This window comes from Carcharhinus amblyrhynchos, chromosome 26 (genome assembly GCF_965287045.1).
Source record: "Carcharhinus amblyrhynchos chromosome 26, sCarAmb.v2.hapA, whole genome shotgun sequence".
Classification (NCBI taxonomy): domain Eukaryota; kingdom Metazoa; phylum Chordata; class Chondrichthyes; order Carcharhiniformes; family Carcharhinidae; genus Carcharhinus; species Carcharhinus amblyrhynchos.
In genome coordinates, this window is record NC_137349.1 from 2,209,748 (window position 1) to 2,227,564 (window position 17,817).

General features: G+C 45.7%; 1 protein-coding gene across 5 annotated transcripts in view; it reads right to left on the minus strand.

Moving 5' to 3' along the window:
* Positions 1-977: 977 nt before the first annotated feature.
* LOC145358766 (transducin-like enhancer protein 4) overlaps positions 978-17,817 on the minus strand; it is a 204,940-nt gene continuing 188,100 nt past the window's right edge. For all 5 annotated transcript variants that reach the window (XM_080213033.1, XM_080213030.1, XM_080213032.1 and 2 more), the window contains exons 15-20: positions 14,877-15,126; positions 12,013-12,260; positions 10,220-10,367; positions 8,170-8,320; positions 4,260-4,336; positions 978-2,778 (exon numbers count right to left, since the gene is read on the minus strand). In XM_080213033.1, the coding sequence (XP_080069159.1) occupies positions 2,671-2,778; positions 4,260-4,336; positions 8,170-8,320; positions 10,220-10,367; positions 12,013-12,260; positions 14,877-15,126 (982 nt within the window). In that variant the 3' untranslated portion in view covers positions 978-2,670. The remainder of the gene's footprint in view (positions 2,779-4,259; positions 4,337-8,169; positions 8,321-10,219; positions 10,368-12,012; positions 12,261-14,876; positions 15,127-17,817) is intronic.

The window sequence follows — 17,817 nt, forward strand, 5'->3', positions numbered from 1 at the left end:
CTGGTGTTAAAAGGTGATATTTGGGCCTACAACGAAAGTGCGTGGTCACGTCTACGTTCTAACTCCCCCAACTCCTCTTTGAGAGGCTCCCTGGGTCTTCAATAGTCTCATTCTTCAACCTAACCCCCTCAGTTTGAAAGACAAACCACCATTCTTTCTTTTGTTCCCCAAAAGGCCACACAACCATGTTCTTTTCCTTGCTACCGCAGCATCCCCACTGCTCCCCCACACTCCTAAGATCCATTGAGGTCACTTATCTGGAAGAGGGATGGTTGGACATTCTGTTTCTCTCACTGTTCTTCATTTCTCCCCAAGTCATGATGAGGGTTAATCATTTTGCCAAATGTTTTTCTTCTCAATGTATATTTCTGGTCATATCTTTGGTTGGGATAGGTGCCTGTGTGAGGGGCACAGGTTTTCCAAACTGATACCTAATTATTTTGATGGGTTATAGGAGAAACACACTCAATTGGCTGGAAGCGTATATGTCTGTAACCAAACCTGATCCATGAGTGGGAGATAGATTTCCACTTGGATAACCACATTGTATCATAAACTGGTATATATAGGGCTGACCAATTGATAAGGAACAGGAGAAGGCCATTTGGCCCTCCAAGCCTGCACTGACTATGCTACCTGACTGAACTAAACCCCCTACCCTTCTGGGGACCATATTTCTCTATTCCCATCCTATTTATGTATTTGTCAAGACGCCCCTTAAAAGTCACCATATCTGCTTCCAGTACCTCCCCCAGCAGCGAATTCCAGGCACCCACCACCCTCTGTGTAAAAAAAACTTGCCTTGTACATCTCCTTTAAACCCTGGTAATTGACTTTTCCACCCCAGGTAAAAAGCTTCTGACTATCCAACTTGCTTGAACTGTAACAAATTTTGTGACGTTTGTTTTTAGGTCTAGTTATATTCCCAGCTTTGCAGTCATGGAACACTCAACAGACAAGGTACAATGATGGGCAGAGCGGTGTATGTTTAATGGATTTTTTTTTGTTTTTACTTACTATACAGCAGTGTTCTACAGTCACTCACTTACATAGACCTGTACAAAAGAGAAGCTTGTTCTTGAAACGCACACTTATGTGCAAAAATTCTTTTTTTTAAGCTGCAATATATTATAGTCCATCACACGCTCAGTCCCTCTCTGTTCACCTTCCCTTAGCCTACTTCTTTTAAGTTATACACAAAGGACACTGCATCATTCCATTTCTCCCCTGACTCCACACAGGTGCATACTTACTCGTGTGTTCTTGCTGGAATGATGCATTGATTCCATTTCTCTTGGAACAGCACTTTAGCACATTGTGCTGTTACCAAAATACACTCTCCAGGAAATAGAACTTACTGACGTTAACAGAATTCAAATTCTAAACCAAGGGCGAAGATTATGGTAGTGGAGGGGCTTGTTCGATTGTGATTGAATTTTGTTTTAAACTAGCTAGGGGGCAATCGTAATAATGAGTAACACTTAAATTCATCTCCAATGGACATCAAAGGCTTTCAGCTGACTCCTGGTTGCACTGGTGTTTTTGGGACATGAATGTCACTGGCTGGCCAGCACTTATTGCCCATCCCGAGTTGAGCGTTAACCACATTGCTGTGGCTCTGGAGTCACGTATGCCAGACCAGGTAAGGATGGTAGAATTCCCTCCCTAAAGCACATTAGTGAACCTGATGGGTTTTTCCAACAATGGTTTCACAGTTATCAGTTGATTCTTAATTTTTTAATATATTGAATTCAAATTCCAACATCTGTCATGGCGAGATTCGAGCCCGGGTCCCCAGAACATTAGCTGAGTTTTTGGATTCGTAGCCTAGCGCTAATGCCACTTGGCCATCATCTCTGCTAGGATGTCATGAGTAGTGACCGAAGGGAGAGCTGTACCTTCACATCAAAGCCATCCCCATGTTAGTTGAGGTTTCAAAGTACGAACGAATGGCATAATCATGGAGCGACGCTTCCTATAACACTTACCCCCAACTGCGACGCAGGCAAGACAGGAATGGTTACTGGTTGAAAAATGAGACAAAGTGATCACAGTACGAGACAAGAGGAGTTAAATAGCAACTTTTATCCCTTTGGTTACGCCTTGTGGAGCAGTATCCTGCACAGGTGTGTGGCACTAGTTTTATGAGACAGGAAAAAAAAGCAATGCTAAAATTAGAGCTGCTACTCCCAACAATAACATTCAACACTTCACATAGAGACTGTCGCTTAAATCACAAAGAAGTTCTACACAGTGCATTTGTCCCCTATACAGTGGTGGATGTGGTTCAATCATTATTAAGTACAAGGCTTTCAGCAGGAATCCTGCTTCCTGAAGATAAAGACAGTATAAAAGAAAGGAACGTCATTCATGAATGATCATTTTGTGGCTAAACGAGCCAACGCAAACCCATTTTGTTTCAAAAATATGTACATTTTTCACAATTACAATTCACTATGTTGTATAAACAAGACAAACGCCCCACGCCTTTTTTTTTGCCTGAATATATCTGGAGGTTTCGCTCTATAGTATATTGCAGCCTTGAACAGTACAAATGCAGTCTGCTTTGGCAGTAGCTGTTGTTGTCCTTAACTTGTCCCTAGTTAAATCCAATGTCCATTAACAGCTTGGTGTCCCTTTAGGTATCTTGCTGGCCGAGGGGGCTGCTGTTCAGTAAATCACTTCGTAGACTGTAGCTTTCTTGTCTCCTGAGCCAGTAACAATGTATTTGTCGTCCACGGAAATGTCGCAGCTCAGCACCGAGGATGATTCCTTTGACTTGATTTCAAGAAAAACACATCAAGTATGGGGTCAGTAACACGATAGTGAAGAACACATTTGCCCCCAAACATAAAAAAAACTTTTCTAACTTCCCGCCCCCCTACTCCAAATCTCCCTCCCTGTAATTGTTACTTTCAGAAAGCACTAATTTCAATTGCAGCAGTGTTTCCACAGTAACTTCATTGCAGTGTTAATGTAAGTCTACTTGTGACACTAGTAAACTTTTAAACTTTAAACTTTCCTTGCCCCTGTTGCAGCACTGGTGTCAGGGAGCTACTGGATAGTGGTCAGAATGCTGGTTAATTAACTTTGTAGGGGAGGCAGTGGGGACCTGGCTTCGAATCCCACCACGGTAGATGGTGAAATTTGAATTCAATACAAATCTGGAATTAAAAGTTTACTGATGACACTGAAACCATTGTTGATTATTGGAAAAACCCATCTGGTTCAGTCATGTCCTTTAGGGAGAGAAATCTGCTGTCCTTACCCGGTCTGGCCTACATGTGACTCCAGACTCACAGCAATGTGGTTGATTCTTAGCTGCCCTCATGGAAGGGCAATAAATGCTGGCCCAGCCAACGACACCTACACCCCATGAACAATAGAAAATCAGGGCTACTGAACCAATTTGTTATTTTCTTTACATATCGTCCATTTGTGTCAGAAATGTCCAATGAATAGAGTGATGTGGAGATACTGGGGTGGATGTAGTAATAATCTCACAACACCAGGGTAATGTCCAACGGATTTATTTGGAATCATGAGCTTTCAGAGCGCTTCCCCTTCCTCCTCCCCTCACCTGATGAAGGAGCAGCGCTCCAAAAGCTCATGATTCCAAATAACCTGTTAGACTTTAACCTGGTGTTGTGAGACTTTTTACAATGAATAGCGTAGCATCAAGCAAAATGTATCTAATTTCTACTTTATTTCAAAGACTTAGTGCTCTATAAATTGTACCTTCAATTCTCAGAGATTTTGAATCTACAAAGTTATAGAGGCATAGACAGGGTGGATAGTCAGAGGCTTTTTCCTAAGGCGGACGTGTCAATCATAAGGAGGCACAGGTTTAAGATGAGAGGGGGAAAATTTGAGGGAGATGTACGGGGGAGGTTTTTTATGCAGACAGTACCTGGAACGCACTGCCAGAGGGGCTGATGGAAGCAGGCACATGAGCAACATTTAAGAGACATCTGAATGGCTACATGACTAGGGAGGGAATAGATCGAGTAAAAGCAGAAGGTTTCTCTTTAGTTGGGGCATCATGATCGGCACGGGCTTGGAGCACTGATGGGGCTGTTCCTGTGCTGTACTTTGTTCTTTAAGTGTAACAACCAGTTGGAAACCCAAGATTGAGAGCAAGAGATGGACACGTGGAAACTCTCTTGTACAGAATCCCTGAGAGCGTCCCTCAAATAAAAATGCATTAGAAAATGTGGCTCCCAGCATCAGTGAGTTCTTCACTAACAATAAGTCAGTACCTGAAATATACTTGCTCCGTACGGAGTCCTCCATGCATTCAAGAGGTTGTCCTTCCCTGTGCTTACAAACCATTTACCTGAAAAATAACACCAAAATCATAATTTATTCTGCGATTTGGTTTTAAAATCTTAATTTTATAATGTGTTTCTTTCATGAGTAAGAATTGAAGTAATAACACCATGTTCTTAAGAGCTGATGCCAGCTCCACCCCTCAGCCGTTGCTCAGTGGCAGCAGCCTCTGGTCGGAATGTTCCAGAGACTTCAACGTGGAGTCTAGGCTGACAATTCTAAAGCAGGGCTGAGCGAGTGCTGCACTGCCAGAGGTGCCATCTTTTGGTAGACATTTTAACCGAGGCTGTATGGGCCCTCAGAGATTGGGTGTTCCAGTGTAGGGGACTGCTCTCTCACTTTCTGGCCAGTATCCAAAATAGGGGAGTTCCACTTCATTGCAGTGTTAATGTAAGCCTACTCATGACTATAATCAATCAACTTAATTTTCACTCTTTAAAAATAAATGATTGCCTGGTCATATAAAAGCAAAATACCGTGAATGTTGGCTGAAATAAAAACAGAAAATGCTGGATAAACTCAGCAGGTCTGGTGTGTCTTTAGTGAGAGAAACAGAGTTAACATTGAGTCCTTATGATCCTTCCACAGAACTCAGAATCAAAGAATCCCAACAGTACACTCGGCCCATCGAGCTTGCACCGACAACAATCCCACCCAGTCCTTATCCCTGCATTTACCTTGCTAATCCCCCTGAAATTAAGGAACAGTTTAGCATAGCCAATCCGCCTAACCCACACATCTTTTAAGAGTCTGGGAGGAAACCGAGGGAGGATGTGCAACCTCACACCGACAGCCCACCCAAGGCCGGGATGGGGGGACAGAATCCCTGGCGCTGTGAGGCAGCGGGAAAAAGGGATAGAAACTTAATGAACTGTAAATTGGAGAGGGTGTGTGGCAGAGTAGGTGGCCAGGGATAGGTCAGAGTTACAGGGAGATTGACAAAGATGTGATGGACACAAGATAAAGGGGTGTTAATGAACAAAGAACAAAGAACAACACAGCACGGGAAACAGGCCCTTCGGCCCAACGAGCCCGCGCCGCCGTCCCACTGTCTCAGTGACCTATTCATGATTTTAGTCTACGCCTAATGTGCGAGGATCAGGGAGGTCCAATTTAGGGACAATTTAGTACCCAATCAATCAGCCTAAAAGCACATCTTTGGGGATGTGGGAGGAAACCGGAGCACCCGGAGGAAACCCACGCAACCACGGGGAGAACGTGCAAACTCCCACAGACACAGGCCCAAATCCATGTGTCCGCACAGCAACAGAGATAGTCTCTGAGCTGTCGTGTTGCCCTCGAGATGGTCCAGTTTAAGCACACTAACGACATGAAGCAATAGGCAACTCCCGAAGCAACGTCCAAGAGCAGCCCACTACAACCTGCCGCATGCATGCCCCTTGCTGGACTTAAATGCCTGTGGAGACAAAAAAATTCATTATTAAACAGGCAAAGACTGTAACATCCCTGAGGCAAAACGTATTCCCAAGCCTACAATGTTTAGTAAGGCCTACTATATCCCCCTATATGTAGCCCGCTCATGTGGCTGTCTAAGTGACTCTTAAACAACCCTAGCGTGCCTGCTTCCACCACCTTACTCGGCAGTGCATTCCACACCCCCACTACCCTTTGCGTGAAAAACTGCCCTCTAATATTTGTCTTATAACTTAATGTTCCACTCAGAACTGAAGAATCACCAATAGTGGCATAAAGGTAAGATAGCAGGATGGCCAAAGTTGTGCGGGTTAGGTGGATTAATCATGGTAACTTTCCCGAGTGTTAGGGGGACTAACTTAGAATACATACATGGGGATATGGGGATAGTTGTTGGTGTAGGCTTGAAGGGCCGAATGGCCTCCTGCACTGTAGGGATTCTATGAATGTGTTAGGAGAACAAAGGTCGATGCTCAGTGAAAGATTGTTGAATAGTTTTGCCTGGGAGATTACTGTGCACAAATTAGTGTTCCATACGTTAAAACAATGACAACACTTCAGAAAGACTTAATGAGCGAGCAAGCACTTTGGAAGGCGTGCTGAGCTTACGAATCAAGGTAAACTTTTCTGTTTTTGCCCCCGAATCTTCCCAAAAAGTCCCACAAATCTCAGATTATTGGAGGAGAGAGTTAGAGGAGCAGCAATTTCAAGACACCAGCTTGGCGTTCTCTGGAGGTCAGCGGTGAGACTGGATCAGGCCAGTGCTTATACTTCCTCAGAAACACTCTCTGGGGCTGCATTAGGGAGGAACTGGAAGTTCGAGAAGAGTAACACCCGGGGGAACCATTTTTCCTGAAATCTGGAGCAGATACTTCATTAAAATTGACTGGTAAAGTCATCTGTTTGTGCGAGAAGGAGGTGGAGGAGGAAAAACATCTCCCGAACCCACTAACAAACCCCCTGTGGCCAGAGGACTGATCTTTCACACTGGCAGCGTGCCACGGTGAGAGATTTTCATTGTCTGCAAAGAAGCTTAAAAAGGTCTTGCCGCTTCAAAGTGATCACTCATCCAACACACAGAATAAAGGACGGCTGGAAAACAATCGGGTTTCGAAAGCACCATAAAGCAGAGCACAGAAGCTCCAGCTATTTACTGAGTCGCGCAGTCCTCGAGTGTCTGTCACAGTTTGAACACACTGCCAGTGTCAATCGAAATGTCAGTGTACATCACAGAACGTACTACAGAGGCAGCTAAACCTTCAGGATGTGTCAATTTGCACAGAGTGCCAGTCATACCCTCAATTTATTACTAAAGCAGAAATTTGTGGGGAGAGAGAATAAAACCAACGTTTCGAGTCTAGATGACCCTTTGTCAGAGCTGCTTTGGCAAAGAGTCACCCTGACTCGAAACGTTGGCTCTATTCTCTCCTCAGATGCTGTCAAACCTGCTCAGATTTTCCAGCAGTTTCTGTTTCTACTTCGGATTCCAGCATTCCCAGTATTTTGCTTTAATCCTCAATTTATTAGTTTGAACACACTGGTCATTGAAAATCACAGAATCCTACATACAGAGGCCATTCGGTTCATCAAGTCTGTACTGACCACAATCCCCCCAGGCTGTAATCCACAGAATCCCTACAGTGCAGAAGGAGGCCATTCAGCCCATCAAGTCTGCACCGACCACACTCTCACCCTGGCCCTATTCCCACAACCCTCATTTACCCCTTGGCACTCGGGTCAATTTAGCATGGCCAATCAACCTAACCCCACACATCTTTGGACTGAGAGAGAAAACCAGAGCACTGGCTGAAACCCACGCAGACACGGGGAGAATGTGTAAACTCCACACAGACAGTGACCCAAGCTGGGAATTGAACTCAGGTGCCTGGAGCTGTGAGGCAGCAGTGCTAACCACTGTGCTACCGTGTAACATCTCAGCATGTTTGTCAGCATCTGTGAAGGGAAAATAGAGCCAACCTTTGTCATCTGACAAAGGGTCATCCAGGCTTGAAATATTGGCTCTATTCTCTCTCCACAGATGCTGTCAGACCCGCTGGGGTTTTCCAGCATTTTCTGTTTTTATATTGTCATGCCGGCCCCGTCACTGGATAAAAATTCTGCAAATTCCCAACCCACAGCGTTGTGGGAGATCTGCACCACATCGCGATTCAGGGTGACAGCTCAAGGTCAGTGAGGGATGGGAATAAATGCCGGCCTCGCTGTGTCTCAGGAATTCATTATAAAAGAAGTGAAACATACAACATTACAATGCTGGAGCGCTGTTATAATGGTACGAGCTGACAGGAAGAAAATGGGTTCACACAGATACAACAATCCTGTCAAAACCGTTCAGTGTCTCCTTCGCAGCATCACACAGTGCGGCTGGAGACTGGCAACATTTCTTACCGCAACAGGCAAACTTGAGAGAGAGGACGCAGCTCTCGTGTAGGTGAAGCTGGTATTTATCCGGTTTGTTGACGTGCAATACTTCGACGTTGCTGCTCTCCATCCCGACAGCTAACCACTCCCCGGTCGGGCAATAGCCCAGGGAGAAAATCTGAAACACGACCAAGAGGCTTTTTAGCGACGCCTTCAGCTTGTTCCCCAGCAGTTCCTTGCTAATGTCGGTGCACTGACCCTACAACACATACCCAAGGGAACACTGGGGGTTCACTTTGATCTGAAGGTATGAATTAGGTGGTGGCTGATCAATCAACTGCTCCATTGATTAGTCAATGTTAATGACAATTGGGAAAAGTCTATGGATCAGACAACTCCATCAGCATTATCCAGTTCACATTCCTGCCTAAACTCAAAATTACCCATGTCAAAATAAACAGAAAGTTGGGATAAAAATTAAACATGGTTAACATTTTGGGTGTAGACTCAGTCATAATTATCCCTCTTCCTTTAAATATGGGGATTAGAATTGCTCAAAAGCTGAACTGGTCTAGCCGTATAACTACCCTGATTACAAGAGCAGGTCGGAGACTACGAATCCCACAGTGACTAACTCACCCCCTGCTACCCCAAAACCTGTCTACCATCCACGAGACACAAGTCAGGATTGTGATAGAATACTCTCCACTAATCTGGATGATTGCAGCTCCAACAACACTCAAGAATACCTAGTGGAACTATCACTAGACTAGTAATCCAGAAACTCAGCTAATATTCTGGGGACCTGGATTCGAATCCTGCCATGGCAGGTGCTGGAATTTGAATTCAGTAAAAAAAATCTGGAATTAAGAATCTACTGATGACCATGAATCATTGTTGATTATTGGAAAAGTCCTTCTGGTTCACTAATGTCCTTTAGGGAAGGAAATCTGCCGTCCTTACCTGGTCTGGCCTACTTGTGACTCCAGAACCATAGCAATGTGGTTGACTCTCAACTGCTTTCTGAAATAACCTAGTCAGCCGTTCAGTTCAACGGCAACTCGGGATGGGTAATAAATGCTGGCCAGCCAGCGGTGCCCATATCCCACAAATGAATTTTTTAAAAAATCATCTCAGACAAAGGTCACTTGATTGGCACCCCATCCACAAGCATTCACTCCCTTCACCACTAACACACAGTAGCAGCAGTGGGTACCATCTCCAAGATGCCCTGCAGGATTCACCAAGGCTCTTTAGGCAGCATCTTCCAAACCCATAACCACCATCAGCTAGAAGGACAAGTGCAGCAGATACATGGGAACACCACCACCTGAAGGTTTCTCTCCAAGTCACTCACAATCCTGACTTGGAAATAATACCATCATTCCTTCAATGTCGCCAGATCAAAATCCTTCCCTAACAGCACTGTGGGTGTACCTACACCAAATGCACATCAGTGGTTTAAGAAAGCAGCTGGCCACCATCTTGTCCAGGGCAATTAGGGCTGGTCAATAAATGTTGGCTTCAATCACATGCCCAAGAATGATTTTTGTAAAAAGGTGCATTAGTTGAAGAGGATGTTGGGAAGTGGACTAAATAATCCACAGCTGTAGATATTTAGAATGGAATCATAAAGATAATAATGACTCTGCCAAATCCAAAACTGATTCCCCACTGCCTTGCCCCAGTCTCCCGCCATTATCCCTGAGAGAGACAGGCACCCTACGCAAGGGTTTTCTGCGAGACTGAAGAGGAACCATTAGCCTTGATCTCTGGGATGACCCCAGGCTCTCCTGACTCTGCAGCAATGGGAAACTCCTGCAGTTGTAGGAGGTTTGGCACAGTTCAACCTCTGCAGCTCAGCAACATCACGAGTCCCTGTGTAAACCTGACCAGCTGAGCTGCAGAGAATGAAAACATCTAATCAATGTGGCCAATTGGCTTATTCAGTCCACTTCCCAATGACAGCCCCACCCATCTGGACAACAGCGGAGTGGGTAATTATTACGGTCAATGTCTGTAAGCTGATTTTGAACCCGCGCCACCCCCACCCCCGAGTGCTTCCGGGGCCCTGTACCTGTGAGGTGAAGTCGTGCTGCTGAAGTTGCCGCCCCTCCCTCAGGTCCCAGCACCTGACTGTGTTGTCCAGGCCGCCTGTCCACAGCTTAGTTCCATCGTTTGAGATGTCAATGCAGCTTGCCCCATCTGTGTGACCTTGGAACTGCCTACACACACACAAAAAATTATTAAATAGAGATGAGCTACATCCAAGAGAATAGATTCATGAAGGTCCTGCCTTCTCAACCTTACCCCTTGCCTGAGGTTTAATTTATTTATTAGTGTCACATTGACTTAAATTTAACACTGCAGGGAAGTTACTGTGAAAATTCTTTAGTTGCCACACTCTGGTGCTTGTTCAGGTACACCGAGAGAGAATTTAGCACAGCCAATACACCTAACCAGCATGTCTTTCAGACTGTGGGAAGGAACCAGAACACCCAGAGGAAACTCACACAGACACGGTGAGAATGTGCAAACTCTGCACAGACAGTGACCCAAGCCAGGAATCGAACACAGGTCCCTGGTGCTGTGAGGCAACAGTGCTAACCCACTGTGCTACCGTGCACCCCCAGATCCTCAGATTAAATCATCACCAGTGCCCCTCAAAGGGAAGACCAGCCGATGGTCATCTGGGACTTTAACCTGGTGTTGTGAGACTTCTATCTGGGACTGTGGCAACTTTACCTTTTTGATTCCAATGCGACAAATATCAGAGATGGTAGGGAATGGATTTCAGAATACAATAGAATCAGAATTGAACAGTTTAAGGAATAACTCCTGTTTCTATCAATCTTGATATCTATGGTTTTTTTGTTTTACTATTTTCTATTTTTTAAACTAGTGACACCAGTAGGCTTACATTAACACTGCAATGAAGTTACTGTGAAAGTCCTTAGTTGTCACACTCTGACGCCTGTTTGGGTATACCGAGAGAAGATTTAGTATTGCCAATGCACCTAACCAGCACATCTTTTGGACTGTGGGAGGAAACCCATGCAGACACGGGGAGAATGTGCAGTCTCCAAACAGGCAGTGACCAGGCTGGGAATTGAACCCGGGTCCCTGGCGCTGTGAGGCAGCAGTGCTAATCACCACGTTGCCTCGTCTTTTATGCATTTCACATGGTTTTCCCTGTGAACCTCTTAACTCTCTCACCCACGCACCCTCATCCCCCAGCCCCACCTCCCATCATCTCCCCACCTGGGGTTCAAATGGGGGTCAGAAGTCTGGATGAATTGGTCACTCAATGTGATTTTTCCTGGAGTAGCCAGTTAAGGGGAGGAAACCGGAGAATCCGGAGGAAACCCATGCAAACATGGGGAGGACATGCAGACTCCGCACAGACAGTGACCTAAGCTGGGAATTGAACCCTGGTTCTCTGAGGCAATTGTGTTAACCATTATGTTACAGTACATAGAAGTCAGGGTACGAGGCTTTCCAATTCACTCTAATTATACAGAATTCCAAAATGCACCAAGTTTTTGATCCTGGCATTGCCCCTCGTTACTTGTGGCTACTAAATATCCATATTATTAAATTAAATCAGTATAGAGCCAAAATGGCATCCGGAGGCCCCTAAAAGAGAGGATGTGTGTACAGGCATTGGGTCAGGATCCAGTTCTGCTTTAACTTACCTAGTTGGTTATCCTGCAACATCGATTCTTTGGGAAGATTTTCGTGGAACGAATGGCCAGCGCTCCATGCAGGTTACTGGAGGCTGCCTGCACCGGGAGAGCCACAGTTTACCATCTTCAGGGAATAAAAATGAACAAAGTATAGAAGAGACAGGCCTTCCTGCTTCTGTCTTACCTGACCAGGGTTTGGTTATGTAAATCCCATACAGCGATGTTGCCGTCACTGCAACACGAGAAGCAGACTTTAGCGTCAGGGCTGATGGCGAGTGCATAGCAGGCGGGTGCCGATGACGTCAGTTCAGCTTTTATCCGCGGTGTTGGTGCCGCCAGGTCCCAGATTGACAGCGTGCTGGCCTCTCCACCCACGATCAGAGTGCGGCCGTCGGGGAGAAGCTTGCAGGAACGGATGTAGTTGTCTCGGTTCTGGAGATACAGGAATTGGCAGGGGTGAAATGAGGTCTGAACGCTCCCCCACCCGCGACCGGTTTCTCTTTAACATGTATTATTTATTTATCATTAAGAAAACAGAAATGTGTTTGGCTCTTTAAAAGGATCTATCTCTGGTGAATGTTTCAGAATTTGGTGGAGATTCCCCCCTGTCTGTGAGGAGCCTAAATCAGGAAAAATCCATCATCGCTCATAGAATGAGTGCAGAATGAGGCCGCTTGACTCCACTGAGTCTGCGCCAACAACAATCCCGCCCCAGGTCCTATCCCCAGCCCCCACACATTTACCTCACTAATCCCTCTAAGCTACACATCCCGGGTCACTAAGGGGCAATTTTAGCAATGGCCAATCAACCCAACCCCACACGTTTTTGGATTCTGGGAGGAAACCGGAGCACCCAGAGGAAACCCACGCAGACACGGGGAGAATGTGCAACTCCGCACAGTCAGTGATCCAAGTCAGGAATCGAACCCAGGTCCCTGCAGCTGTGAGAATGCAGAAAAGATTTACTAGGATGCTACCAGGACTTGATGGTTTGAGTTATAAGGAGAGGTTGAATAGACTGGGACTTGTTTCCCTGGAGTGTAGGAGGCTTAGAGGTGATCTTATAAAGGTCTACAAAACAATGAGGGGCATAGATAAGGTAGATAATAAATATCTTCTCTCAAATATAGGGGAATCTAAAACTAGACAGTGTAGGTTTAAAGTGAGAGGGGAGAGATACAAAAAAATCCAGGGTGGTGTGTGTCTGGAACGAGCTGCCAAAGGCAGTAGTAGAGGCAGATACAATTTGTCTTTTAAAAAGCATTTAGATATAGATAAGATGGGTATAGAGCGATATGGCCAAATGAATTGGCACTAACTTAGTGGTAAAAACTGGGTAACATGGACAAGATGGGCCAAATGGCCAGTTTCCATGCTGTAAACGTCTGACTCTGTGATTCTTCAAAAGTGAGATGGGAGCCCCCTCCCCACCCTGAAACATAAACTTGTCCACTTTTCATCAGAGATATCGAATGACCTATCAAGTTGCCCGAGATTGTCACAGAATCACGGAAATCCTGCAGTGCAGAAGAGGCCCTTTGAACCATCAAATCTGCACTGTCACAAATGAAAGGTTCTGACCGACTCAGCTAATCCCACTTGCCAACACTTGGCCCACAGCCTCGAGTGTTACAGATGTTATGTTATCCAGGTACTTTTTAAAGGATGTGAGGCGTCCCACCTCCACCACCCTCCGGGCAGCGCATTCCAGACCATCACCACTCTCTGAGTAAAAAAGCTTTTCCTCAATTCCCCCCTAAACTTCCCACCCCTCACTTTTAATTTGTATCCCCTTGTAACTGACCTTTCAACTAAAGGGAACCACTGCTCCCCATCCACCCTGTCCATGCCCCTCATAATCTTGAACACCTCAGTGAGGTCACTCTCCGCAGCGTCTTGCTCAGTATTGAGAATGACCAATGTAGGAGAACTTTGTCCAGTGTGCTGAGTGAAACTTGAACGCACCACTGCCTGAGATAAGGCCATGGATTTTCAGTGAATTTGGGTCAAACCTCACAACTCCATCTGCAACCTGTTCAACAATGTGTTGCATTGATGTGTCAGAGTTACCATATTGCAGGTCCAATGCACTGTACCACAGTGGTGTAGGATATAGTATCATACCTGGGCCATGGCATTGTTGCCCAGATGCTATAGACACAGGGAACCGGGCACTATCTCAACACAGCAACAATTCAATTTTAGTTTTCTTTGGTTGCTTTTGTGCTGCTCCCAGTAACTAGGCAAGGCACAATTTGTTTAAAAGCAAGGAGTCTTTCCAGAGACCTAGGAATAATTTTGCTGCACAACATCTTGTTTGGGGAAAGCAGAAGAAATAGGTGGAGGATGAGTAGAGGAAAAACAGAAAAATAGATCAATCTTCAGATGCACTTAAGAGTGGCCCAGCTGTTAGTGCAGTTCTCACTCTTAGGTCAGAGATTGTGGGTTTAAGATATACTCGATCCTGAGGCATCAGCCTGTAATCTAGGCTGACAACGTCAGTGTGGTACTAAGGGAGTGCTGCACTGCCAGTGCTGTGCTCTTTCAGATAAAATCTCTGAGCTGGTCTTAATGAGGGGAACATAAAAAATCCCATGGGAATATTCAAAAGAGAATGGGAAGTTCTCTCAGTGTCTTGACTAACATTTCTCTTAATGAACTCCTCCAAAGCAAATTAACCGATTGGCTACCTCATTTGCAGTGCTGGAATCTTGCTATGCATACTGGCTGTCACAGTTTCCTATGTAGTTAGGCTCATTCAAAGGATATGGACTGGAATTTCCCGACGGTTCACGTCCCACTACTGCTACAAGCGAGGCTGGTGAATTTGGTGCCCAGCCAAGTTTCCGTTCACTGCAGCGGGACCAGAAAATCCCACTGGTGCGAATGATTGGAAGATTCTGGCCATGAAGTTCCTAAAATGTCTTTAGGACTTAATAATAACAATAAATAATTCTTCCTTCTTTTGTTCTTACAGCTACATTCCATTGGATGATATAGGCTATATAAGAATTAACAGATAAGTTTTGAATCAGGCTGATGTCTTACCAAGCAGTCGAGTTGAGAGACGGGACTTTTGCTTCCAGGTTGGCTGATGTCCCACACTTTGACGCAGCCTTTGCCCCCCGTGTACACGTGCCTCATGGGGTTGCTGACCGTGACGGCACACACCACCTCGCCGTGATTCAGGTTGTTGATCTGCCGAGCGTGCCGAGGTATCCCTGGTCCGACCAAAGCGTCGTGAGGGAACGGGACAGGCTGCATCTGACTGTCAGCGCTGACGTGGAAGGAGTAGGCTCTGGGAATGAAAGGGCAGAAACTTAGAACAAAACCGAAGCAGACGGCGGATTATTAACATCCACTCTGACATCTTAACACTCGTGCAGTTTATCAACCCAAGGTTTCCAATTGGTGGAACTGTAAACTGTGCAGACCCAGCTTGGGCGCAATGGGCTGAATGGGTCAATTATGGCACAGAAGGAGGCCATTGGGCCTATCAAGTCCATGTCAACTCTCTGCAGACCAATCCAATTTCCTTTTAAAATCATTCATCATCCCACCTTCCACCACCCGCGTGAATTTGTTATCTCCCAATGTGTGACGCAGTTCTTCCACATACACCCACTGCCCCCCCCATGCCCAAAACTTAAATCTGTGTCCCTTAGTCCTGCCACCATCAGCTAATGGAAACTGATTTTCCGTGTGTACCTGTAATAATCTCAGTTAGACTCCCCCCCGCCCAGTCTCCTTCACAGAACAATGCCAGATTCCCCAACCTAACCTTGTAGTCAAAATCCTTCAGCCCTGGAACCACTCTGCTAACTCTCCTCCCCCCCCACCACTGCCCACTCAAAGACCCTCACATCCTTCCTAAAATGAGGCAACCAGAACAGGACACAATAATAAATTCTGTAGCCTAAATTATTCCATGTTTCCATCAAAAGCTTCAGGTTTGATTCCTAATTTGTAGCTTATCGTTGCACCTCTGCCATGGCAGGAAGGGGTGAGGGGAGGGGGAAAGCTGTGTTAAACATTCTGGGCAAGGTTCTTGCTCCTGATTGCTATCGGCCGATCTTTACTGTGTGTGGATGTGGAATCCTTTGCTTCCATTAAAGTATTTTCATAAAATCTACAGTGCAAATGGAGACCATTCGGCCCATTGAGTCTGCACTGACCACAATCCCATCCAAGCCTTATCCCCATAGCCCATTTAGCTAGTCCCGCTGACACTAAGGGGCAATTTAACATGGCCAATCCACCTAACATGCACATCTTTGGACTGTGGGAGGAAACCGGAACATCCGGAGGAAACCCAGGCAGACGTAGGGAAAAATGTGCAAACTCCATACAGTGACCCAAGCCAGGAATCGAATCCGGGTCCCTGGCGCTGTGAGGCAGCAGTGCTAATCACTATGCCACCGTGCTGCCCTTAGATCGATTAGCCATGGTAAATGTGTGAGGCTATGGGAATAGGGGCAGGAGAGAGGGCAAGATACTCTGCAAGAGAATTGGTGCACTCGAAGGACCAAATGGTCTCCTTCTGCACTGTAGGAGGTTCTATGATTCTATGAAAGGAATAAAAACGTTACACGGATAATGTGAGACGGGGTTTGTGTGGACCATGAAGACCAGCGGGCACCAGTCAGAATGCCTCTATTCTATAAAAATGTGAGATGTAAGGCTCAAATACACTGACAAATAATTTTTGGGCAGACATTAGGAAGAATTCAAAAGTGTGAGAAATGTTTGGAAAGATGTTCTGGATGAGATAGCAAAGCAGAAAACGTTAATGTGGGATATTCAAAATTAGACTGAATATGACCAGTTAATGGTCATGTGGGACTATGGTGACTTTACCTTTACCTGTGTAATGGGGGAATGTAAATGACATGAATGGGTTTTTATGAATGAATGCTTGTTTACGAGTCTGCAATAGACATTTAGAACTTTAGATTATTTCATCTAAGCATGGCAGCTGAGGTCTGCCTTTGGAAGATACGGGATGATTTGACATAGTAGATGTCAGGATAACTGATGGTGCTTGGGAGGAAAGGAGTTGGCATGAGTTGGCAGTAAGTTGGCACAGAGGTTATAAAGAACCGTGAGTTGGGTAGAGGGCATGGAGGTAAACAGAGGGGCATGGGTTAGCATGGAGCGTAAGAAGAATTATAGGGTAGGGAGTGCACATGAGGTGGCACGAATTGGCAAGGAGTGGGAGTAGGGAGTGTCCGGGAGGATGAGGGCATGAGAGGGCTGGAGGAATGTCCATTGTTATCTTTCACCCAGCAACCCCCTCCACATCCGGCTGCTTTCATATGCATTCCCAGCTGGCTGCCATTGCCCCAGAACAAAATTCCATCTTCTGGAGATACTTTCTCCCGGGTCGTGTTTAAGTAGCTGGAAAATGTCTTGACTCTAATCCAGGAGTGAAAATTCAGGCCAATGTGTCCAATTGGCACCCTCGGCACTCTGTGGCACTGAAGGGAAGATCCAATTAAAACTAAAGAGTACACAATGCCTCAACACCATGCCTGGTGTTCTCCATCCCAGTCTCAGCTTCCTGCAAAGCACGGAATGCTGCCAGTGCTGGATGAGTGGCAAACTCAACTGGCTTCTGGCCCGGAATCCCCAATTCCCATCTTCTCTCCCCTCTCCTTACACTACAGATGGGTAAATAAGAACACAAGGAGTTGGATTTGCACCAGAGGGGAAGATTAGTTCATTCTTTTGCAGGCTTGAACAGGAATCCTGTCCATGGGCCTGGAAGATTGGCCCTCAGCTGGAGATTCAAATAAGACCATAAGATATTGGAGCAGAATTAGGCCATTTGGCCCATCAAGCCTGCCCTACCACTCAATCATGGCTGATATGATTCTCATCCCCATTCTCCTGCCTACTCCCCATAACTCTTGATCCCCTTATTGATCAAGAACCTATCTATCTCTGAATGAAAAAAAAAGGCAAACTTCTACTAATGATTTCAAATGAT